The 26,019-nt window shown below is 38.5% G+C and overlaps 1 protein-coding gene across 1 annotated transcript in view; it reads right to left on the bottom strand.

Annotated features, from left to right (window-relative positions):
• Positions 1-1,762: 1,762 nt before the first annotated feature.
• Positions 1,763-26,019, bottom strand: part of CORIN (corin, serine peptidase) — a gene marked incomplete at both ends in the record, with an annotated part of 277,623 nt that continues 253,366 nt past the window's right edge. The window contains 6 exons of the mRNA XM_080697928.1: positions 1,763-1,945; positions 7,078-7,211; positions 10,015-10,286; positions 21,897-22,071; positions 22,226-22,275; positions 25,045-25,161. Of these exons, the coding sequence (XP_080554054.1) occupies positions 1,763-1,945; positions 7,078-7,211; positions 10,015-10,286; positions 21,897-22,071; positions 22,226-22,275; positions 25,045-25,161 (931 nt within the window). The remainder of the gene's footprint in view (positions 1,946-7,077; positions 7,212-10,014; positions 10,287-21,896; positions 22,072-22,225; positions 22,276-25,044; positions 25,162-26,019) is intronic.

The raw sequence follows: 26,019 nt of genomic DNA, 5'->3' as shown, positions 1-26,019 counted from the left end.
ATTAGTAACTTTTGATTTCAGACTTAGGATCCATTTGTATTGTGTAACAGAGCAGATGTTTATGAGAGTGAGATGTGAGACAGGTAGATTTGGTTGGTGGAAAACTGGGCACCAGCATGCTAATATATGGAGGGATAAACAATTTCCTGGGACTTACTAATATGTTCTCTATTCATCCAAGAAAAAAAGATGATACCATTTTATTTGTGTTAATAATTATTTAAAGTAAGTACAATATGTACATTTCACTGAAAATAAGCTAAAAGATGTTCCATTAAGTATGTGTCTATAACTTTAACAAAACTGACCTATGTTCTTAAACCTTCATACACATGTGACCATTATTCAGCTGCTGAAGTTTACACTCTCTCTAGCTTTATAACAAACTGGAGGCCAAGAAATGAATAACATGGAAAGTGTCAATAACTGAATTTTCAGGATGTCTACACATAGAAAGAGTATAAAAATACATGTATAAAATTTCAGGTAGTCTCTATGTGGAATGCTGAGGCAGCACAGGTCACTGGTGGAGGTAAGTAGCAAATCCTCCTTGTTCAAAAAGGCATTTGGATGTTGCAAAATAGATTTCCAACTAATTAAATTAGGCATATATGAGGATGCGTGTTTTGAAGCTTTTTCCTGAGGAAAAGTACTTTTAACCACTAATTGCTTCGGAAACTGATTTGCGTAACGTGGCCTAGTGCTTAAAAGCATCTTTAAATTTTTGTTTTAATTATCAATGAGAAGAAATGGCAACACCAGATGTTAGACATCATTAGGGGGAAATTACAAAATGTTTTACTGCATGCAAAGTTTTACTGTGCTATGAAATATATTTCTGTACTTTATTGGTATGGAGGAACACAGGAAAACTAAACTTTCTTATTTAATTGAGGATGGAGTACAATTTAATTTTCTTTTAAAAACATTGCTGTTCCCCTAATCTATAGCAGGTTTCCCTCTAGAAAGGTTAATCTCCACTTTATGTTCACATAGGCAAAACCTAGTTGTTGAAGTCTCAAGCAGCCAACTGACATATACTGGAAAAGCCCCAGCAATAGGGAAAGTTCTATGGAGACTTTTCTGTAAATTTATAAACTTGATCTAAATCTAGAACGGGCAAGATTCTAATGCAAGTGTTCATCTGAATGTTTAGAGAACTTTGCATTCAATTTGACTTGTGATTTCAGCTACCCAAATTAATGGTATTGGTCTTTTATTTCTGTCTTTCATGAGTTTTCAGAATTATGCAAACTTTAGAAGAGTAAGGAGTAAATAATTTAAGCATGTAAATTAACTTGGCTTTTAAATTATCAAAAGCCAGTTTCCAATGTTAATATTGAAATTTGCCCCTAAGCTACTATGCTTGAGAAAGAGAGTAAACTGGAGATTAGTTGGCCTTTTTGTGATAGAGTAAAAGGGAATTTTCCATAACCTGTTACCCGAGGGCCTGCATTATTTTAAGTCTCTACAGAGTTGATAATTTCATGCTACATTTAAGAGTAGGCCTGGCAAAAGAACAAAACCTGCTTTGCTTTGTTTTTTAAAGCTTTTCATCAAATTTGAAATAGGAGAAAATAAAATTTTAAAAAGCTGGATAAAAATTGATCTTAAAACAAACATGAACATTGACAGTGCACATTTAGCTTCCTTGTCCGTGAAAAGTACCTCTGTACTGCTCTCTGCAGGAAGCTCTTCACAGTCGAGAAGGCCATTCTCTTGGAGCATTGCTGGCAAAATGTTTTTCTGATCATTCTCAGAATTATTTTAGGAGAAAGGTCTGGATATATATTTGTCTCTCAATCCATTCAATGAAGTAGGACACATTGCTATACACACCAGGACCCAGGACCTTGGAAAAGCAGACGGAGCCCCATGAGGTCAATCCAAATAATGTCCACTGTCCTCCAGGCTGCTCACAAACAAGAGGCCCACCACTGTCACCCTGTAATGAAAAGCAGTGGTCATTTAGTCACTGGGATTTCAGGGCCCCGGTGGTGTCCATGTTATCCAGATTTTGTATTGTTAGGCAATAAAGACAGACCTAGCTTAACTCACTTCTTGGGAAATTTCTAGAGTTCTTATTGTCAGCTGTGGAGGGAGTGTGCTTCCCCCACTGAATGAATAACTTTCCCATGAATACTGTGCATTGTATCTTGAAAAGGATGAGGTAGCTTGGGACGAGATTATAGTCTTCCCATGATATCAGCAATCAGCAGACATTTTTTTAGTCATTTCTGTACTTGCCAAAATATGTCATACTATTTTTATAAACTTTATATGTCAGAAGAAATTTTATCTCATAATCGACCTTATTCTTTAAGTTTATGATTATAGTGAATACCCCAAAATGGGATACAATCTCTACTACCAAAAAAAAAAAATTTTTTTTTTTCTCACAGAATCGCTACTACAAAAACATTCTGTACTATATGGGTGAATGCATTAAGTATAACACAATTTTAAATCCCTTAATTGCATTTCTTAATAGTTCTTAAGACATTTGCATCTGGCATATTTTAATAAAAAATAGCATTGAAGAAATGTTTACAGTGAGGTATTTTTGTTCCTTTTTAGTCTATATTTTATATGCATAAATTTTAACCTTAATATCCAAATTTAGGTTTTCTGATAGAGTTCAGGTCAGTGCTTTCCCCCCAATACAGTTAACAGTAGAACAGTCTGTGTTGTTACACGTTTTCTCTCCTATGTGGAAGCTAGAGAGGAAAGAGGAAACATAAGGGACTTCATATAGAGGGAGACCTGCAAAGCAAAGGAAGGGTCTTGGAGGAGGGAATTAGAAACGGAAGAGGGAGGCCTGAGGAAGGAATCAGTTCAAATAATACTATGGTAACATGCGAATTATTCCTACCAGCTTCACCAACATGTACAGAGAAGGCGGAGGGGGAAGCCGAGGAGGGTACAGAAGGAAACGCATCAAGAACTATGTCCGTGTGTGTTTTCCCCTCATTGAACCTCATGACCTGTGATTGCGATGCACTAATAAAATAACTTTAAAGCACTATGGTATTGCAAGCATTAATACTTGCTATGCCTCGGCAAGAGAGATATATCTTACACTGTCTTAAAAGAGAGAAGTAGACGCCCTACAAAAATAACAAAGTACGGACATTTATTGCAGAAAGTTAAAAAGTACTACTTGCCCTATGAGATTTTCAAACTTGGAAGCATCTGTATGGTCTTCCTACTCGGTAGTATTGGAAAGTAATAAAAATAATGTTTATTGGTAGTCTTGTAAACATTTCCCATGTATTAGCCCATTTTGTTTTCACAGAATCCCTAAGACTTGATAGTTATTCTGTCCCTTTTAGAGACCATGCAGCTGAAGCCCAGGCAAAGCAACTTGCACACTGGCAGAGCCAGGACTCGACCCAGGCAGTGTGACGAGGACACCTCCCCCGTGTCTCCTGGGCTGTGTGCTTCTTGTGAATGTCAGTAAGTATTACTGCTATGAAAACAAAATTGAATTTTGGAGTGTGTGGCATACTTTTGGAAAAGTAGTGACCTTTAAATGTAGAACATTCCCATACCCTAATCCTAAAGAACAAGCATAGACCTTGAAAAAGGCTGAATAACTATTTCTGCCTGAAAGCCTAATTGAATTAAAAAAAAAAAACAGTAAAATTTCCTAGAAACATATTTCTCGTAGTACACAGGATCAAACCCAGGACCTTGCTAAGCGAGTGTCTACCACTAAGCTATATCCCCAGTCCTCCCAGAAACATTTTTATTAGACATATTTTGCAAACTAATTTCAACTTCCCTTAAAGTAAACACTAGATGCTCAATTATTTAAAGTGAACTATGCTTACTCTATAGTGTGATTCAAAGGGGACACGCCAGCACTTCCTCATCTACATCAGAAAGTGAGCCAGATAATTACAAAACATGTACTCTTCATCAGGTTTGGTCCTAGGTACTCCATCAATTTAAAAGGCATGATTTTTGTCCCAGAACAGTCAAATATCTGCTTGGGTAGAAAGAATAACCTTATAGGTTGGGCACATAGTACATGCCTGCAATCCAGTACTTGGGTGGCTGAGATAGGAGGATTGCAGATTGGAGACCAGTGAGCAGTAACTTGGGGAGACTCTGTTTCAAAATTTAGAAATATGGCTGGAAGTGTAACTCAGAGGTAGAACTCTCTGCATTCAATCCCCAGTACAGTAAAAAAAAAAAAAAATTATAGGAAGCAAAATCTAAGGACTATTATGAAAGGGACTTCAGATGAATACATGATTACTTCCAGATGGAGGTTTTGAGGGAGGCTTAGTGAGTCTGGTTGATGTTCCATTAGGTGGGAAACAAGGTAAAGAAGCATCACTTCAAACTGAAAGGAAGAACATAGCTACGGAGCCACCTGGTTGGTCTTTTATATCCTCTTTTCTTCTCCAATAAGATTGGGCTTTAGGCCAAAGCTTATGTTCTTAGCCACATGGTATATAGACCTTCAGAAAGACGCAAGCCTTTCAGTGGGCCCCATGTATGCAATTAAATAAAGATAATGTATGTCATCTGACAGAAGTTCTGGTGTACAAGCCGGGTGTGGTGTCGCACACTTGTAATCCTAGTACTTGGGAAGCTGAAACAGGAGGTACACAGGTTAGAAGACAGCCTCGACAATGTAGAGACCATCTGCAACTTCGTAAGGATGGGGGATATAGCTTAGTGGTATACACTCACCTAGCATGGTCCTGGGTTTGATCCTATGCACTGGGAGAAAAATGTTTCCCAAAAACATTTACTTTTTTAATCCTTATTATTTACAAATAAGAATTAAAATCAGGGTAGGGGTATAGCTCAGAGGTAGAATGCCTCTGGGTTTAATCCCCAGTGCCCCCTCACATACACATAAAAGAAGTTGTGGTGTACAAATTTGCTGTCTAGCAAAAAGTAGCTTTTGTTTGTTTTATGTTTCGTTGTTTTATTTTCTTTCTGGATGTTGTGATACAGACATCTGGTATGATTTAAAAGACCCACAGCACTGAATTCCCACTACTAAAGAAGTTGGCAGGACCTCGTCCCTATTAGACATCACAAAATGCACACGCCTGTGGCTATGCTTGGGCCTACAATTCCCTTTCAAAGAATGACCTCTGTCTCCTCCATAGTAACATAGTAATTACCAGGAGACAACCTTGAACAATGGTGCTAGGTCTTGGTAGACCTCCAAATCACACTGGGGTAGAGGAGAGTGTTTTCATGTTAATCATCGCTATTGGGCTAGCAGAGTGGCTGAGCACACAGGCCCTGAAGACAGGCTGTCTGGTTTAGGAGCCTCAATCCACTGCCTTAGTGCTGGCTGATCTGGGATAAATTAATCTTTCTGTGCGCTCTCTCGCGCGCTCGCTCGCTCTCTCTCTCTCTCTCTCTCTCTCTCTCTCTCTCTCATGTGTGTGTATGTGTGTGTATGTATGTGTGTGTGTTACTGTAGATTAAACCCAAGGGTATTCTACACCTAAGCTACATGCCCAGCTCTATTTTATTTTTTATTTTGAAGCAGGCTGAGGGCCTAAGTTACTAAGGCTGGCTTCAAAGCTGCAATCCTCCTGTCTGAGCCTCCTAAGTACTTGGATTACAGGCATGTGCACCATGCCCTGTTTCTTGTTTTCCTGATCTGTTAATGAAAAACAATGATACTACTCTGTGGATGATTATAAGAATGAAATGAGTTATTAGAAAGCATTTTGAAGCTGAGTGTGGTGGTGCCAGATATTGTATTCAGATATATGACAGATAGGAGCTCTCACTTATATTAAGTCAGAAATCCTCATAAAAACCCATTTTCCTCATGGCAAACTATCTATAGAGGTTAGATAATATCTTCAGATTACATTGTTCTTAACTGTCAGAGATGGGACCCAACCAGGTCTTCCGGGTTGCAAATCCTATGCTTCAAGCACTATTTCGTGATACTCTTAAAATATCTTAGTTTGGAGACTGGAGAAGTAGCTCAGTGAGTGGTAGAGTGCTTTCCTAACATAATTGATGCACTGGGTTTGATTCCTAACACCATAAAACAAAACATTTTTTTGGCATGGGAAATCAAACCTATGTCTCTGTACCAAAAGAAAGGACTTCTCTCACCACTGTCCATCTCAGCTTGAATACCTGTGGCCATGTGGTAGAAAGGTGGGTGACCTACATGAAACTCCCAGGGAGCCAACTGCCTCCCCATTTCCAATGAGAGTTATGTCAGGAATTGCCTCTGGACTATTTCCAATTCTCTGATTTTCCACTTTGAAAGGAACCATCAGAATTGTCACTTGATTGTGTTGGGTTAGTGATAATAACATTGCTGTATCTCTTCAATATTAAAATGTGTATGTGTGTGGGGTGATAATCTGATCTTTTCCAAACAATAAAGGTTATGTATAGCAATGTTGAGGACCAACTGTCTTCTCTGTTTTTTCAGTATAAGAGTCACAAGTATTTAAGTAAAAATAAAAATACTTCCTTGTACTGCTGGAGGACATGCTTGGCAAACTGTTGTGGTCCAGAATCTGAGTGTCTAAATGTTGAAGTCAGTGACATTGCAGGAAACGCTGGCATTTCAAAGAGGGGTAATGAGGGTCCAGACAAGCCAGGTGATCACTCCTAAAACACTCCTGTCACATACCCTGGAAGATGAGATCTTGGCGTATGCCCTGATGCCATCATCCTTATGGCTGGGACTGCCCTGTGTTCTCTGCTGCTTCAGGAAGCCAGCTTGGTGCTATGGTTACCACTTGCTCCTCTTAACAATCTCATTCTTCCTAAACACTAAAACGGTCCAATGAGCTGAACTGAAACCATTGTTTTTCCCTCCTGTTGTTGAATGGGGTGTTACTCCCCATCAGTAGACAGCTGAAGGCAACTTGAACACAGAGAAGGAGGTTATTGAGGGGATTGCCTGGGTACTGGATGGAGAATACATTGTGAACTATTAAGCACCTGGCAAACAAGTGATTTTCAAAAATGTTCCCATCGGACCACGTGTGAATAACATTAAGTTTACACAGGCTCACTGAAATGACTGCTGAACCGAATCTCCTGGGTAACCAGAGAGCAATTTACCATGCAGGAGTCAACTGTGCCCGACTCATAGCCGGCGCATATCATCCGGGTGGTGATGGTCTTCATGTCAAAGTAGGACTGGCACTGCTCCAGAGAAATGATGCGGACCTCTCCCTCTTGCAGCTTAAAAGGCACTGGGGGGTATAGAAAGAAGAAATAAAAAAAATAGATGAGTAGTAAAATGACTCAAAATTGAACAAAGCTAAATATGAAAGGAAAAATATATGAACATTCTCATAGGAAGAGAAGCATGTTTTTTTACTTGAAATGTTATTTCAAAGACAAGGCTTGTTTGGGATCAGAATTCTCTAATTTGAAATATTCACAGCAATCCCCTGATGAAATCCCTTTATTTTCGTAGTGAAAAACTTGAGGCAAAGACTTGTTCTCTTCCTCTCTATCAAATGCTACAGCAAGAACAACAGCTACTTTAATGGAAAGGGAACAAACACAAGCCAGAGCTCTGCTCCAGACAAGAGGCTGCCAGCTCAGTGCCAGCTCAGCTTAGCCATGCCTGTGAAATATAACAGGAAATCTTGCCCTAGCCTTCGTGAAGAGAACACACTGCACCATGTGCTTCAGGGACCATTGTTGATGGAAGAACCATTAATCCTAGAGGATATGACAGAGATATGTCAAAAGGACAAAACCATCCCTTGGTAGTGACAGACTATACTAGTTTCATTTTGCTTCAAAGTTCTTGCAGAATGATAGTGGATTTCTTGAAACAAAACAACATCAGTCTTTTGCTGCTTAGCCATTCTACAAAATTAGACACATTGTTCCTTTAAATAGTGAAGAGGAAGCAGCAAATATGTAAAAGGTGCTTTAGTGGAAGAAATAATCATTTTTGGAAAAATTGATGTGCTGCAGATAGAGAATGTGTCACAAGTTGTCAATAGAGCAACAGTAAGAACAGTAGCTGACATTTACTGGGTAGTACTAGGCCAGGCACTCATTCACTGACCAGGCCTTACCACCTTTTATCTTTACAAACATCTTGCGAGTTTGTTGCTATTTTTTTTCCCCACTTTGTAACAAACTAGAAGTCAGAGTCAACCAGAGAGCATCTGAATGAGTTCAGACTTTTACTCTTTATTTTTTTCTCTTTGGTGGTACTCGGGATGGAACCCAGAGGCTTACTACCTCCAGGCTATACACCCAGACGTATTTTGTATTTTATTTGGAAATAGGGTCTCACTAAGTAGCTGAGGCTGGCTTCGAATCTGTGCAATCCTCCTGTTTCAGCCTCCCTAGCGCAGGGATTACAAGCATGCGCCACCACGCCCGGCAAGACTTTTACTCTTTATTCCTTATTAGTTCTATTGTGTGAGTGAGTAATATTATACTATTGATCTAAGTTTGATATGGATAATGTAGAAAGATCAAAACCAGAGGCAATGTATAGTATATTCTGCCCCTATATTACAAAATTAATCACAGCTCTTATAAACCAAGATGTGCAAGAATGGTGACATCATATGTCTAACATTGACTTCAAAATTCTTACATGTGAGTTTTTTCTGAAAAAGTCATTGATTTTTGTTAATTGACCTTTCTTTTCCATTGCCTAACATAGATTTCCATAATTTCCTATAGAAATAAATTCAACTTAGCTGAAAATGTATCTGGTTAAATGTTAAGAAAATAATGTTGCTTCACATTGGCAGTTCCTAAGTCAATAACAGGATGCCAAGATACATTATCATTCCTGAGAGTCATGTCAGTGTTCTCGATGTCAGAATGGCCCATGCTTATAGCTAAAGGAAATGTCTCATAGACTCAATTCTTCTTCTAAACCTCAAAGAGCTCAAACAGGAAGAAAGAGTCCTTTGGGGGACTGAGAGTAAGCAGTAAAATTTTTAAAATTTCTGTGTTTTATGTTTAAATCGTCTCCAGAGCCAAACCATTTCAATCAATTGAGTAAGAAAATAGCAAATCAATTTTTCTTTCTGGAAGGACCTACAGTTTGGGTTACAGATATAGATATGACCAAATCATAACACAGAATTGAAAATGTGACTGTACAGCTTGACTACAGAAGTGGAATTTCCTGACTGCTCTGTAGAGCCTTTGAGTGACTCTACCCAGACAGACCACAGCATTGGTAGAGTCAGTCCAGAGCAGGGATCAGTGATAGATCTCATCTAACATGGAAGCTCCAAAAAAATGGCAGTAGTTTCCTTGAGGAAAAAGTTTGAGGTCTGTAGAGGGATTTTTGATGTTACATGTGAACTGACCAGGTTTAAGTGTCACCATGCATCAATTATGTCTCCAACAGGCATGAAAGGGAGAGTGTGACTGTCATAGTTTGAATGTAAAATGTTCCCTAGACCTCATGCTCTGGAGACAGCCATGCTCAAAGGATTTCTGGGGGTGTGGCTAAGGTAGAGTGTGTGTTAGGGCTGCTCCAGCAAGGGTTACTGGGGGCATGGCCAACTATAGCCTCTGTGTATGTGTACGTGTGTGTGTGTGTGTGTGTGTGTGTGTGTGTGTGTGTGTGTCCCAGACTGGACCAGCTGAAGAATTTTGCTCGAACCCTCTCTCTACTCCCCATTATCATGCCTTAAGGACCTACAGCCTTGGGTCTTATTTACAAGCCAATACAAAATAGAATGAGCACACACACACACACACACACACACACACACACACTCTCTCTCTCTCTCTCTCTCTCTCTCTCTCTCTCTCTCTCTCTCAGAGAAAGAGAGAGAGAAATCTCCATAACTGTGAGCAAATAAATCTTCCTTCCTCTAACTTGTGGTTGTCAGGTATTTTGGGTTATAGCAGTAAGAATGCTGCCTAAAACTGACCCACCAAGTATTCATCACTTGTAGCTGTATTTTCATAAGTGAAAACAGGAATTCATGGGCAAAGGTTAAGTGCATATTTCAGTTACAAGTTGAAAGGCAAGTGCTACTGATGATTCTGGCTTACTTTTGTTGCCCATGTGGCCCCATCCTGTGATATAGCAGTATGTATCTGGTTCTAGAGACTGCTCCCGGCTTGGTAAGCAGACAGGCCGAACATAGCTTGTCTCATTGATGTCTTCGCTCAGCTCCACGATGCTGATGTCATAGTCCACCACGGCCCGGCTATAGCGAGGGTGCAGGATGATGGTCTTCACAAAGCGGGTCTGCATGAATGTGGATGGGTGGTCCAAGTTGTTGATGCCTAGTACCACTTTCCAAACAGCAGCATTTTCTCGCCTAAAATAGCAATACAAGAGTAAATGGCATATTAACTCTAATTTATCCTTTTAATATCACATGTGCTTCTTTTAATATTTATGTAAAAAAATGGCCATTTCCATGCCTACCTTCCAGTATATCATTGTATATTGTAAGAAGTATTCATAGAATGGCCCAAATGATGTTTAGGTCAGTATTATTGTTATGGAAAGCAAAGCTCATGCTTTTTGAATAGGGTTATTATTTTTTTTAATAGGGTTACTCTTGAAAATAAAATCTGTTCAGGTTTAGCCAGGCATGGTTGCACACACTTGTAATCCGAGTACTTGAGAGGTTGAGACAGGAGAATGGCGCCTGTTTGAAGCCAGCCTTAGCTACTTAGTGAGGATCTCAGCACCTCAGTGAGACCCTGTTTCCAAATAAAAATATAAAATAGGTCTGGGAGTGTAGCCGGAGGTAGAAGGCCCCTTGGTTCTATCCCCATTTGTGTGTGTACAGACACATACGCGCACACACACACAAATCTGTTCAGGTTTAATGACAGGTAGAGCTTTAAATACCACTCATGCCTTGGTGACTCAAAAATGTATATCTCCAGTTCCATCCACTCCCCTGACCTGCAGACTTTACTGCCCAGTTTTCTACTCAACATGCTCACTTGGATGTTTGATAATAAGCAAGATTTGTTAAGGGCTTAGCACATATATGATATTGTTTCAGCAGTCATATTTAATTTTACAGTAGTTGAAAATCATGATTACCAGGCCCAGTTGAATCTTACTTTTTTTTTTTTTTTTTGGTAGTACTGGGGTTCCTGGAAACCTTTCTACCTCCAGGCTTCACTCCCAGACACCTATTTTTTATATTTTTATTTGGATACAGGGTCTCTTAAGCCAGCGTGGCTGGCTTCAAACCCGTGCGATCCTCCTGTCTCCGCCTCCCAAGCGTGGGGATTACAAACATGTGCCACCACGCCCGGCTGAATCTTACATTTAATGTTAGGTATAAGATTCAATTGATACACTCCAGCATCCTGTTGTCTCTCCCTCCCCCACTGTTACAATCCTCATCTAAGTGCTACTTGGAACACTTCAATTGCTTCCAAGATGGTGACCCTTTTTCTAATCTTAGCCCATAGAACTCTTTCCTCACAGCCATCAGAGTAATCTTTTAAAAATAAAATCAGATCTCCTGGTCCTAATTCTCAAAGAACTAAAACACACTTCAGATAAGTATTAGACCCTATTTCTGGGCTCTGCGATCCTATAAAATGTGCTACATTTCAATCCCAAGGGTGTTTTTTTCTTCCTTTTCTCCTTGGTCTTTTTGGACCTGCCAAGGGCTTCCCCCACTCAGTGGCCCTTTTCTTGCTGTCCCCCCCATCTCTCACATGGTTTATACATTTACCCTTTCTCTTTATCCTGGTAGCAACTCAAATATCACCTTCTCAGAGCTATTTTCCTTAAGTACTCTTAACTCTTACCCTAGCTGCATCACTCTCTACTCTTTCCCTGCTTTAATTTTCTTTTCATAGTATTCACTGATGCCAATGACATTGATACACTTATTTTTCTACTTTTTCTGCCCCACAAAGTATTATCTGTGTAGGAGTAGGAACCTTGTTGGTTTTGTTCATTGCTATATTCATAGGGTCTGGGGACAGGCATGTAGAGGTATTATGGTCAGAAATAGAATGTCCCTGATGAGCTCAGGGTTGATATAGTCAAATCCTGAGGGCTTTAGTCTCATCAGTAGATAAATCCATCACAGTGGTAACCTAGGCAGGCAGGATGTGGCTGGAGAAGGTGGACCCCTGGGGTGTAGCCTTGGGGGTCATATATTGCTCCTGATCCCTTGCTTGTTCTGTTTCTGGAGTCTACAATGTGAGAAAAGGGCCGTGCTCTCTCACTCTCTCTGTCTCCATAATGTGAGGAGCAGAGCTGGTAAGCTCTTCCTCTCTCTGCTTCCTCCTGCCTGCCCTGACATACATGAACCCAGCTCACATGGACGAAACTGGAAATCATCAAGAAACTGTGAGCAAATGAGTCTTCTTTCCTCTAAATTGTGCGGTCAGGTCTTTTGGATGATAGTCGTGAGATGTTGACCATGACAAGTGGGCTCTTAATAATTATTTATTCCGTGATGAGTAGACGTACATTTATTAATGGTAGGGTCCAACTGTGCAAACAAGGCTCATTATTTATCGCTCCCTTCTTGCCATCTTCTTTTCACAGTGTCCCTTCTCCAAAGTGGGCTGAGATCATTTGATGGATGATAATACTGGAGAGGGGGATGGTTTTAAAGTGGACACTCCTTTGGAGTATGATACTGTAACCCAGCCAGTCTACCACATCCCAGATGGAAGCTGGTGATCAAATCAGCTGAAGTAGGCTGACTTGATTTTCTAGGCCAGTACTTTTCAAAATACAAAATTGTCCAGGGGAGTTTTTTAATGCCAGTCCTTTGGGTATTACTCCATAGCACATGAAACTGAAGCACTTGGGCTGATTTTCAACCCAGGTTGAATAGGAAATCATGGGGTTTGGAGTTAAATACTGGTCCTTTAGGTATCACTCCCATACTGAATAAAACAGAAGCACTTGGGCTGGGGCCTCTGAATCGGTATTTCAGCTCACCTTTCTTTGGTATGCCTTTGTTCACCATGATCATGACAAATAGCCAAAGGGCAGACAGAGCCTTCAGAGGACTGAGAAGCAGGGGCCCACAATGATACTCCAACTGATTTTAGTATTGTCAAATGCTTGAGCCATACTCCTAAAAAGCTCCACTGTACAATCATTCATCCTGCACATTTTTTTCCATTTTAAAGAAAAATAATTTCTGTGATATCAAAAGAAAATTTATATCATTCATTGACTAGGATATAGATATATAACAATTCCCTTGTGCCAAATATTGTGCTAAAGATTGCAAAAATAAGCAAGAAAAACATGAACCTGGCTTATACAGGTTATAGATTTGCATGAAGATAGTCAATTAAAGAAACAATAATACATTACAGGAAGTACTATTTTGTTATCTTGTATTACAAAATAGTATTACCAAGTCATTTACACATAGTGTTGACACTTGACATGTTTTTCTCTCCTTCCTTCCATCTTTCTTCCCTTTCCTTCCTTCCTTTCTCCCTTCATTCCTCCTCCTTTCTCCTCCCTCTTTGTCTAAAGGAGTAAGTAGATGGAAAGTCAAAAAGTTAATTATTCACTTGAGATTCTATTACTTAAGATATTTTAAATTAAGCAACAATTTATTTTAATTTTCTTTCTATTTAATAGCTTCTTATCCTTGAACCAGAGCTGCTAAGTTTTGGTTGCGACAAAAACTCATCTATCTGCTTAAATCATAAGCAATATTCAAATGATTGGAAATTTTGAGTTATTTGTAACAAAATGAAATTACATCAAAATTTCACACTTAAATACTGTATTGGGGTTAATGTTATTAATTCTTACGTAATAATTTCTTGCTACATGAGTTACTATTTTATGGCATTAACACCCAACAAAAACAGGAAAAGAAAAATACACAGGAAATTCACATTTTTCTTGTAGTCAGTAAAGGTAATTTTCTTTATTTGTTATTATAAACAGGATGTGAAAATAAAATATTTTTATTGTTTTCCACAAGTCTGGAAAAAAAACACAAAATCAACAATGAATTATTTAAAAGGGATGCCTTAAGTAGAGATATACATACTGTCATATAAAGCATGTACTAGAGAGAATGAGTCAGGAATAAAGGGAGAGACAGTCCTGTTTCTAGGTGAAAGTAAGAAGAAAGAAAATTTCAGGCAACATGGATGACACATGAGTACCTAGTGGAAAAATACATAGGAACAGACAGTGATTATATCACCATTTTGGTAGGAAGTTGTAAATTAAGACCCAAAGAAATTGTAGGCAGAACAGAATTGTGGGCAGAACACTGAGATACAATAACGTTACACTTGGATTTGTAATTTGCCTCACTCAGGTCTAGTATAGACATATCAATGTCACATTTTCACTTAATTCAGCTAGCCAAATCTGTTATTTATTTATTTATTTAGGTGCTAGCGATTGAACATAGGGCTATTTGCATGCTAGGAAATGTTCTACCACTGAGTCACATCCCCAGCCCTAGCTGGTCAAATTTAGATAGTTTCTATACTTACCTTAGGAGCACAAAATTACCTTTCCTTCACCTTCTCTGATTTTCTTGAACATCATGTATTTAATTTTTTTTCTTTTTTGACAAAGTAAAAAGTGAACATTTATAATTAAGACTTAAGATAGGAATCACTCTGCTTTCCAAGACATACTCCAGGAACAGCATAGTTAAATGGTGATTTAGAGACAGTCTGAAAGCTACCAAATCTATACTAAGTAAAGAAATATTATATTATGGTTATCATTGCTGTTCTATAAATCTCAGGATCCACTCACTTTTCAAATTATGCTATGTTAGTATTTTATATAAATAATCTGTAACAGACAAGATGAACAGCCTTTAGAATAGGATGCTTACAAAGTAAAGGTTGAAAGCCAGGCATGGCATACATACCAATAATCCCAGTACTTTGAAGGCTGAGACAGGAGGATTGCAGTTTCAAAGCCAGCCTTAGCAATTTACAAAGACCTGTTTCAAAATAAAAAATAATTTTGCCGGGAGTGGTGGCGCACGCTTATAATCCCTGTGCTTGGGAGGCGGAGATAGGAGGATCGCGCAGGTTCGAAGCCAGCCTCGTTGGCTTAAGAGACCCTGTTTCCAAATAAAAATGTAAAATAGGTCTGGGAGTGTAGCCCAGAAGTAGAAGGGTTCCATTCCCAGTACCACAAAAAATATATATATAATAATAACAATCAAAATTAAAATAAAAAATATTTTTGGTGGTACTGGGGTTCCTGGAAACCCTTCTACTTCTGAGCTACACTCTCAGACCTATTTTATACTTTTATTTGGAAACAGGGTCTTTCAAGCCAGCGAGGCTCGCTTCGAACCTGCGCGATCCTCCTGTCTCCACCTCCCAAGTGTGGGGATTATAAGCATGTGCCACCATGCCTGGCAATAAAAAATAATTTTAAAAAAGGTGGAGGGGGTTCTAGCTCATGAGTAGAATGCCCCCTGAGTTCAATCCTTAGTATCAAAAAAACAAAAAACAAAAAACAAAGTTAAGTCATGAAAGGTCTGGGTGTAAATCAATAAATAGAGATTGTGTTAAGCCAGAGGCCCTGCCTGTCCTGACAGGTATCTACCTCTCAGCCACAGCTGTTGCTGTCCTATTGAAATACCCAGTCTGACCTGACTTTGAAGGAAAGCCAAAATTCTAAATATTATACAAAGTATTCATAGTTTTAAAGACTGAATAAAAATTTTAAAACATGCACAAAAAATAAATAGATCAGCAGTCTGGATTCTCCGTTCTTATATGATCTCTAGAGTTTTTCAAATATTTCCACACACATTATCACAAGTGATCCTCGCACCAACTATGAGATGAGATGAAAGTAAGAATCCTTAACTCCCTTAAGAGGAGAGAAAGCAATGACTGAAAACAGATGAATGACATTTAAGTCACAGAGATAGGATGTGATGATAACTGAACAGAATGCTGGTTCCTTGGACCCCTAGACCACATTTTTCCTACTAAACTTCTCTGAAAGAGTGTGTAGGATCCATAGCTAACAGCTCAGTAACCAGGTGCTGGTCCCAGGAGGGAAAGCATATAGAAGGGGCAGAGACTCGTTGAGTGATACAGCAGCAGATGGCAAGAGGAAATGTTCTTTTTACTGATCATCTCTTGGGTATGATGAGGCGCTAGACATCAGTGAAAAAACTTCAGAAAGTGGACAATTCTGTTTTTCAGGCCCAGAAAAAGGAAGAGAAGGGCTAAGTTAAATATGTATTCTAGACCTTTGAGAATTGTATTTCAGAATGTTTTAAAACAGATACAGATATGATAATGTGTCCCGAAATGCTTAAAGCAAGTACATAGCTCAGCAGAGATAGGAGCATTAACTGCCTCGTTCTTATGCTGCCAGCACAAATAACTGCAGAAAGTAAAGAAGTGAAGAAATGTCTAAACAATAATCATGAATACATAAGGATCCCAGAGCTATGAAACTGGAAAATGTACCTCAAAAAGTGGCACGTGACCTCTAGAAAGTCTTAGCCATAAAATAAGCACAGTTTGCCTAAAATAAAAAATAAACATGGCTTCTTAGTGAAACGATGTGCAAAAAGAAAAGAGGAAAATTGCTTTCCGTGGCAAATTTAATCTTAATAGATAACTATTAAAGCAAAACTATTTAAAGCTTCCTTTTCTTCTGCTTTTTGCATTCAAGAAAATGATCTTCAGACAATATCCGGAAGATTCATCTTCTGTGTGATTAAAAAATAGATTTAATTTTAGAAATATAAAAATGTTCGTTGAAATGTTGAACTGCTCTATAGACCACAGCATGTGAAGAGTGGGAGAGAGATCACTGACCATCTGGAGATCAGTTAACATTTCTAACAACTCTGAACTCAAGATGTGATTACTAAGAAACACCAAGAAGGGGTTGGTTAGTCAGACAATAAATATTTATTAAAATGTAGAAGTTTATGAAGCCTACAGCCATTTCATTGGTGAGAAGCAAGAGGCATCGGTAGTTCTATTTTGGTCATATCAAATATGATATCTATTACAAATTTAAATGAACATTCGACTAAGCAGTAAAATACATATGCTTGAAGTTGGTGGTGGTGGCAAGGGAGTGAGGGTGAGTCTAGGCTGGGCTGGAGACATGTATTTGAAAAGGGCTTGGGGTATAGCTTGGAATTAAAATGCTTCACTCTCCAGTACAGTCTCTAATTTAATCATGGTTCAATCTCCAGAACCAAAAAAGGATAAAACCCCCTCATTTGGGATGCCTGCCTGGTGTGTCTAGTAGAGAGAGCTGGGGACGAAAATGTTGACAGAGTAAAAAGACTAAAGGGATGATTCCAAGGAATCAAGTCAGCTTGAAGAAAGGAGTTAAGGAGGAAACTGATGGGCTGAGATAATAAGGAGGAAAGTGCAGACAAGCAACCCCAAATCTTGTGGGACTGAAGACCTGGTGTGGTAGAAATCAAGACATGGGTCATGAAGGAAAATCCTGTAAAGAAATTAGGTGCTTCTGACCATTGCTGGTTGTATGCCAGCCTAGGATGTTCATCCTTCAGTCTTTCAGAGGTTTAAGAAAGCAGGGAAAATGCTTAAATTGCTTGTTAAATTACATCTGAAAGCCAACGCCTTTTCTTCCTTAGATCCTTTGGTTGGATTGGTATTAGAGCATAGCGTACTGGTCAACTTAGTATCTCATGCTTCTAATTTTCATTTGGTATTTTTAAATATTTCTCCACAGAAGAACAAAAAAAATTTGTCTTTTTTTCCCCCACCAATGTAATTAAAAGAGACAGGCTGGAAAGACCTACAGATGGGTCATGCTGGGCCATGCCAAAGCATGGAATCAGGATATGAAGTAAATCTCATTAATTGCAGCATTTGATGGCCCCAGCAGAGAGTAAGCCTTACAATTAAAAGTTCTGAAATGCTTACAGTGCCACTGGAGAGATTGTAAAATAGAATTAGGGTTATTAGCACACATTCACGCAAAGGCTTATTTGAAGCTAACTTTGTATGGATAGACGGCCCTTCTTGACAGTTCTGTTCAGTGTTCCATGAAGTTTCATTGAGGCCTTTGATATTGTATTCATCCCCTTAATTACAAACACATACTTTTTCTCTATTGAAAGATTTTCCTTGAACTTTATAGATCCGTCAGTGAAAAGGGAAACTTGGGCACACACACAGAAATGACTAAGATGACCTTGAATTAGCTAGTATGTAAAGAGGATATTTCCTTAAAGAACTGTTGGATTCATCTAGGTAATTACCACTGATTAATGTGCTTTTGCTAGTATAATCTTCCACTTAATGTGGACTTACAAATCAGAACTGGAAAACGCATCTGAAAACATCTGGCCTCTTCCAAAGCAATAACACTGCAGCCCATTTTTTGATGGAGTGTACAGACTCTTCCAATCATTCTTGGTTTTACTTTTTTTTTTTGGTGATACTGGGGTTCCTGGAAACCCTTATACCTCCGGGCTACACCCCCAGACAATATATATATATAATTTTTTTTAACATTGAAAACAGGGTCTCTTAAGCCAGCAAGGCTGGCTTCGAACCTGCGCGATCCTCTTGTGTCTGCCTCCCAAGTGCAGGGATTACAAGCATGCGCCACCATGCCTGGCTTGATTTTACATTTTAAAAGTTCTTAAAAGGAGGTACTGGTTTGGTTTTTATGTATTATTTTTCCAAAGAACAATCATAACTGGATATGTCTACATCTCCATTTATAATCACTTGTATTCTGATTACTTGTTTGAATGTATGTCTGCTCATGAGGCTTACGCCTCAAGAAACAAAACCAATGACCATCTCTAAAATTTTTAAGAAGCTTCATTGAGGCCTCTCTGTAATCCCCTTATAGAGGTAAATCAATGTTTTCAGCCTTTATGCTGTAGAAACAAAAGTGCCAATCGGTGAGTAGCTTCATATAAGAAGGATTATTGCAGTATTGTTAAAATAACAGCAGACCGAAACTAACCCAAATGTCCATCAACTGAAAAATAGTAGAAGTAATGGTAAATATTTATGACAGAATATTGCTTACCTTTCCAAAAGAATAAGGTAGAACTGCATCAATTGACCTGGAGGGATGATTATGATACACTGATACATGGGGAAAGCAACTAACAGAAGTATAGTGTATGATTTCCAAGTGTAAAAATAAGCAATGATACCCTGTGAACAAGGTACATGTTAATGGGTATGGAGGAGCACTCACCAAGATATAAGAAGGGAACCTTCAGGATGATAAAGGGTGGGAGGCAAAGTGCAGCAGATGTATAGAACTAGCAGAAAGAAAAATACTCCTGCCTTAATGCAAGGGGGAAATGCATAATGTATGTTTTTAGCAACATACATTTTTAGTTCTTTAAAAAAAGAAACATCTACCTTCATCAGGGTCTTACTGGTTGATACCAGGCATGATTCTTGAGATCTTATATAGAAAAGTTCACCTTATACCCACCCCAACCTTGTGAGGTAGGGACTGTTATGTTCTTCCTTTTGCTGATGAAGAAATGACCACTCATGAATTGACCCATGATTACACAATAAGTGGCAAAGTAAAGAAAAAATACTATTAGGAAATGGCAAAAACTGAAATTGCTTTTTTCTAGTAACAACCCTAGTCAAATAAAAATTAGCAATTAAATTAGGTAATGGAACTGTGGGTTATTTTTCTCTCACATCCTTGCTATTGTTTAGTATTATTCTGAAATAAAGCTAAATTATTAAAAACAAATAGAATGAAATGGGTGGTTTGGGTGGTGATGGTGGTTTTTAAAATCTGTTTTCAAATCCTTCAACACTCCTCCCTCCCTTTGAATCTGAAGGGGCTTCCGACAGCTCTGAGCAAACACACAGAAGAACTGATGTGATGTGACTTTGGAGGCTGAGTTACAGAAGATGACACAGCTTCCTCCTGGATGGCTTTTGGGGAAGCTGGCACTGGAGGACTCCGGTCACCATGATGGGAGCCCGGGCCCTGGCCAAGCTGTAACAACTGCTGCCAGACATCAGATGGCTCATTTCTAGCCTTAGAGTCTTCCAGCAGAGGCCCCAGATGTTGCTGAGCAGACAGCTGGCACCAACTATGCCTATCTGAACATCTGAACCCCGCACCTGAATCTTCTGTGAGAAAAGAAATGTTTGGTGGGCTGAAGTATAGCTCAGTGGCACAGCGCTTGGCCAGCATATGCAAGACCCTGGGTTTAGTCCCAGAAGTGCTACATAAATAAATATATAAATAAGTTTGGGTAGTTGTTACTGTTTATATTTTTCTTTTATTTTGCAAATATGCATTGTGTGTGTGTGTGTGTGTGTGTGTGTGTGTGTGTGTGTGTACGCGCACGGGCTTCTAAATGACACAGCATGGTGGTACATGTCTGTAATCCCAATACTAAAACAAGAGAATCACAATTTGGAAGTGAGCCTCAGCAATTTAGAGAGACTCTCAGAAACCCAGAGAAACCCTGTTTCAAAAAATAAAATAGGGCTAAGGGTATAGCTTGGAGGTAAAACACCCCTGGATTTAATCCTAGCACCAAAATAACAACAACAACAATAATAATAACACAATTAATTATACAGCAATAGATAGGTGGAATAGATGGGGACCCTCTGCAGTGACATTTGTCTGGTTGAGGTAGGTTTCAACTTGGTCCTACTCTTCAGCTACCTGCAAGTATATTATGATATATAATAACTAATTTTATGTATCAACTTGGCTGGGTCATGGTGCCCAAATATTTGCTCAAATATTCTGCATGTTTCTGGGAAGGTGTTTTTGAGTGCGATTAATGTTTAAAACAGTATTCTTTGGGTAAAGTAGATTGCCCCACATAATGTAGGTGGGGCTCAGCAATCAGTTGGAGATTTTAATAGAAAGAAGACTGATTTCTCCTAAGCAAGAAAGAATTCCACCAGCAGCCAACGGTCTCCGGACATTAGTTAAAAATCTTGCCTGGATCTCCACTCTCAGCTAAACTGGTCAGATTATGGACTCACCAACCCTTCACAATCACATGAGCCAATTTCTTAAAAGAAAAAACCTCTCTCTCTTTCTCTCTCTCTCTCTCTCTCTCTCTCTCTCTCTCTCTCTCCCTCCCTCCCTCTCCCTCTCCCTCTCCCTCTCCCTCTCTTTCTCTCTCGCTGTCTTTCTACACACACACACACACACACACACACACACACACACCCATCCTTTACATCTGCAAGTACCACATTCATGAATTTAACCAATAACAGAAAGTATTTAAAGAAGAATATTAACCATATAGAGACTTATTTTCATCATCATTATTTCTTAAACAACCTAGTAGAACAACTATTTACAATAACAATCATATTGTGTTAGGTGTGATAAGTAATCTAGAGATTTAAAACTATTATAGAAAATATGCATAGGCTACATGCAAATAATAGTCCATTTTGTATGAGAAATTTGAGCAACCATAGATTTTAGTGTGTGTGTTGGGGTAGGGTTCCTAGAACCAGTCCTCCATGGATACAGAATTGGTTCTGTTTCTCTGGAGAAACCTAACTAATAATACAACACTGCATCCCTAATTCTGCTTCCCAAACTACTCACCAGTTCATCCTACATCTGGGTCTCACAGTAGTATCCAAAAAAATTACCTCTGTGTAAATACATATGTATGTAATGTGGTTAAGAGGTCTAGAAAAGAGGCTAACTTGGCTAGGAGCCCATCTTTTCAGCTTCTTCCCTCTTCTCCCTCCCACTTAGGATATACATCATAAGCGATATGCATGTATTGTCGATCAGTGAGCTGCACATTCAATACAGGTGCATCAAGGGTGAAAAGTCTTTGCAGAGTCAGGCCTGAGAAGGAAGCCAGCTGTGACTTTGGTACTGAAGTGGCTTCATGGATTAGATATACCACAGAGAAGTCCCAAGTGACAAAATGATCCCATCCAGACCAAAAAAAAAAAAAAAAAGTGCAGCTTACCCTTCAAAGCAGTGGGCAACTGTGAGAACCCACTTCCTGGCAATGAGGACACAGCCACAGATGTGTCCACTGGGCTCACTCTGCAGAGAGCACTGCCAGGGCCACCTTCCAGGACGACTCGTCCGGCCCCCCAGGATCCTCTTATTCATGCGGGCAGCAGGGCGGCGCCCACAGTCTACCAAAAAACGAAAGACACAGGTTGTAATTCCCTGCCAAACCCAGAGAAATGCTTAGCTCTTTGCCGTCACAGACAAGTGATCAAATTCCCCCTGTGCTAATACAGTTCAATTAAGTTCATATCCCACTGCAAACCCCATCAATTCTCTCACCTTGCTTACTACATAGAAGAGCAATCTTACTTCTGCTTGGACAAGATTGCCTAGATTTAGAAACAAAATGGCATAATGTTAAGTTACATGGGTACTGTTCACCTAAAACACTTTACCAGGAAAATGCAAGACATAAGTTAATTGGGGAGATCACCTTTTTTGAGCAATAATTATTCTTGATGTAGAAGTTCTCAAAGTAGGAGTCAGATAAACACTATGGGGCTAGGGGTATATGAAGATTGTGCACTTTATTTTAGGCTTGTTTTGTTTTGGGTACTGGGGATTGAATTCAGGGCATTCTCCCTCTGAGCTACACCCTCATTTCTTTTTTATTTTTTATTTTGAAACAGGGTCTCAGAAGGTTGCTGAGGGTCTTGCTAAATTGCTGAGGTTGTTCTCAAACCTGAGATCCTCCTCTCTAAAGCCTCTCAAATACTGGGATTACAGGCATTCACCACCTTGCCCAGAAATTTTACTTTTTAAAAATTATCACGATACTAGAATTCCACATTCTTACTAAAAGAAATTATTGTAACAAAGTTTTCCATACCATTTTGTCTGACACCACCCCCCATCACAATGCTGACAAAGACCATGGTTTCTAAGGCAGGAATGGGTGGAGGGAGTAAGTTGGCTTCTTAGGATGTATGGTATGTATGGAAGGGGTGTGCCAGATGTTTATACTGATGGAGAATGGTATGTTCTCTAAAATTGTTGAGAAATAGAGAAGAATAAAATTCAAATTCAAAATTTAAAGAGCAGATAGTGAAATAGGATATTTAGTCTGAAAAAGAAAATCTTATTATAAATGTCAAGAATAAAATAGAAATATATGTAAAGTTGACATGAGAAAAGAGAGATTAAATTTATTCTATTTAACTCCACATGACATAATCAGAACTCATAGGTAGAACTTATAGGAAGTGTGAGTTGAAGAAAGAAAGAACTTACTAAATATCTGTTCAAAATTGAAGGCAAGAACATGGGCTATGTTTAAGAGTCTCTTAGTGTGGTTGCATGAGATAATTCAGTTATCTTCCAAACATGAAATATTTATTCACAATGTAAGTTAAAGAGAAAAAAAGACATCTAACGACTTGCAAAAACATTGTAATGGGCTCTGAATTTTAGATATTCCATATTTTAAAATAAAATCATGCCTAAATATGTAATTTCCAACATTCCTTTTTGCAGATTCACCACATTTTCTTTCTTTCATTTGTTTTTCCTATATTTTCATGAGGCATGTGTAATTATTGGTACATGATAAATTAAGTAATACAGAAAAGTTTATTTTCTTTCTATTTTGCCACAATCAAAAGTCCTCTTTTTTCTCCTTACTCTCTACCTAAGATTATTAGTCTTAATTTTTTGTAGCACTTGCCAATATCTGAAAATATTTTTTGTGTACAACCTCATGACCTCTCAGTTCACCCAAATGAGGCATGTTTCTTTAGATGAAGGTCTTGTGTTCTGTCATTCACTTCCACATTCCCTCAGAGCCTAACACTGAACCTGGTGTAGAAGAGAGACCCAATAACTAGTCAGTAGTTCTTAGATTAAAAAGTCATAGCTTTAGGAATAGGCAAAATCATCAAAGACTACCCATTTTAACTCCTTATTACAACTGTGGTTCTATAAGATCCCACATCTAATAGGAAGCCAGAACTAGAACCAAGTCTACAAACACTCAATTTAGAATGAGTTACTTGCTTATCTTTTATTTGACCTGAAAGGGATTTTCTGGCTTTCTAAGTGTGTAGAAATATCACTCTGTTGAAAGATTGAGTTTATTGTTTTGGAAGAAGTATTTCACCTGGAAAACATTTGCTTAATGAGGAAAATCTAAAGATATGCTAAGGGTGCTAAGGGGAAATGGGCATTTGAACTCTGAGCTACACTACCAGATCTAATGTGTGTGTGTGTGTGTGTGTGTGTGTGTGTGTGTGTGTGTGTGTATTTTTTTTTTAATTTGGAACAGGGTCTTGCTAAATTACTGAGGATCTCCTTTGAAATTTTTAAGAAGTGATTTCCCTGGCACTTATTTATGAGCTTTAAAGTCAGATAAACTTACTATCACTTACCATTTGTGGGCTGTGCGCTTTGAACAAGTTATTTAAACATTCTAAACCTTAGTTTCCTCAGCCATTAAAGTGGGATAATTATCCCAAGTTTACAAGCCTATTGTGAGGGCTAAATGATTCAATTTAAGTAGGACTACGTACCTGTGCACCTGTAGTGTAATAAGAGCTTAATAAGAGTTGATTCCATTAATTCATCTCCCTCTTACAGCCCACCCATGGACAAGGGAGACACTTGCTTAAGATGCCATGATTTGGGCAGCAAGGGAAATGTGGAGATGTGAATGTATCTTTAAGACTACATGATTATAACTTCATTTTATGTTTCTTCTGTCTCAGACTCTCCAAGCCTTTAGTAATTATTATTTCAGTTTCCTCTGCTAACTGGTTCCATGTAGAATCAGTAGGAAATTCAACATGAGAGCTTATTTTGAATAGGATGTGGGAAAAAAAAACTTCCAAGATTAGAACTCAAGTTCCTTCCCCTCACAATGATAGTTTCCATAATTGTGGTTAAAGAAAGATGCAATTATCCCAAAGGAAAAAATATGTCTAAAAAGAAGAAATAAAACTACACAATGTTGAAATAAATGTAAAAGCCAATATCCAGTCTATGGAAGCTCTTTATTGATATGGCAAAATTTGGATTACCTTAAATTTAAAATGGGAGAGAAGCACTGAAGAGAAACTCTTGCTTCATAACCTGACCCCACACAGCCCTTGGGACAGAATTCTTACCCGTGGACCAGCAGTTCCTGCAAAGTGGTTCCATTGAGGCTTCTCCAGTTGGAGTGTAACATCAGCCACTGCTGGTCTTTCTCATGTTCTTGAATGGATGCGGTCATAGATGGTTCTCTGATATAAGGCAGATAACAGATAAATAGGCAAAGAACAGGGATCTTTGGGCAGGTATTATCATTATTTTGCCCTCATCCTCTTTAATAAATAAGCATTAAATTATAAGTCAACATTTTAATAGGAGAATTTGGATTAAGAGGGATTTTGCATGAGACGTAATTAGTGTGAGGAGAAGTTACTAAAAGTTTACAGAGGCAATAGAGGTCCAAATTATTACAGCTGTTCTAATCATTCTCTCTGCTGACAAATATTTGAACTTCATAAGCTATTAGAATTATAACATACAATGTAAGAGTTCCAACTTCTGAGAAGCACGAGCAACTTCAAGCAAAGATCAAAGGTAAAATTAAATTTAGAGAGCTGGTTGGACTTTTTTCTTTTTCTATTGCAATTCTGAAATATCACAATACCTTAAAATAAAATAAGTAACAAAGCAAATCAATGGCCACTTACTATCTACTTAGAATAAAAATATAAGAGAATGTTTTTCAAATTACTGCAAAATCTTCATGCTCTAAAAATTAGGCAGAACTCTCAAAAACAAAGACAAAAGATGATACTATTTTGCCCTACTTAGTACTCAATCTCCACCAATACATTCCTGTGGCTGTCTCATTCTACCACTCAAATAAATATGGTTACACTATATCAAAGTTTTATTTTTTTTATTTTAATATATTTTATTTATGCATTGCAATTTTATGTCATATTGAGGTTCAGAGCGATAGAAACATACATGCACACAGCACCTTATTTCCCCCATCCCACCCCTTCCTCATTCCTGTTCATAATTTTGGAATACCATTTGACAACTTGACATAGAGACATCGGATCATTTGAACACTTTCTTTCATC

Source organism: Muscardinus avellanarius (genome assembly GCF_963383645.1).
Source record: "Muscardinus avellanarius genome assembly, chromosome: 6".
NCBI classification, from domain to species: Eukaryota; Metazoa; Chordata; class Mammalia; order Rodentia; family Gliridae; genus Muscardinus; species Muscardinus avellanarius.
This window is presented reverse-complemented; position numbering and strand designations above follow the sequence as displayed.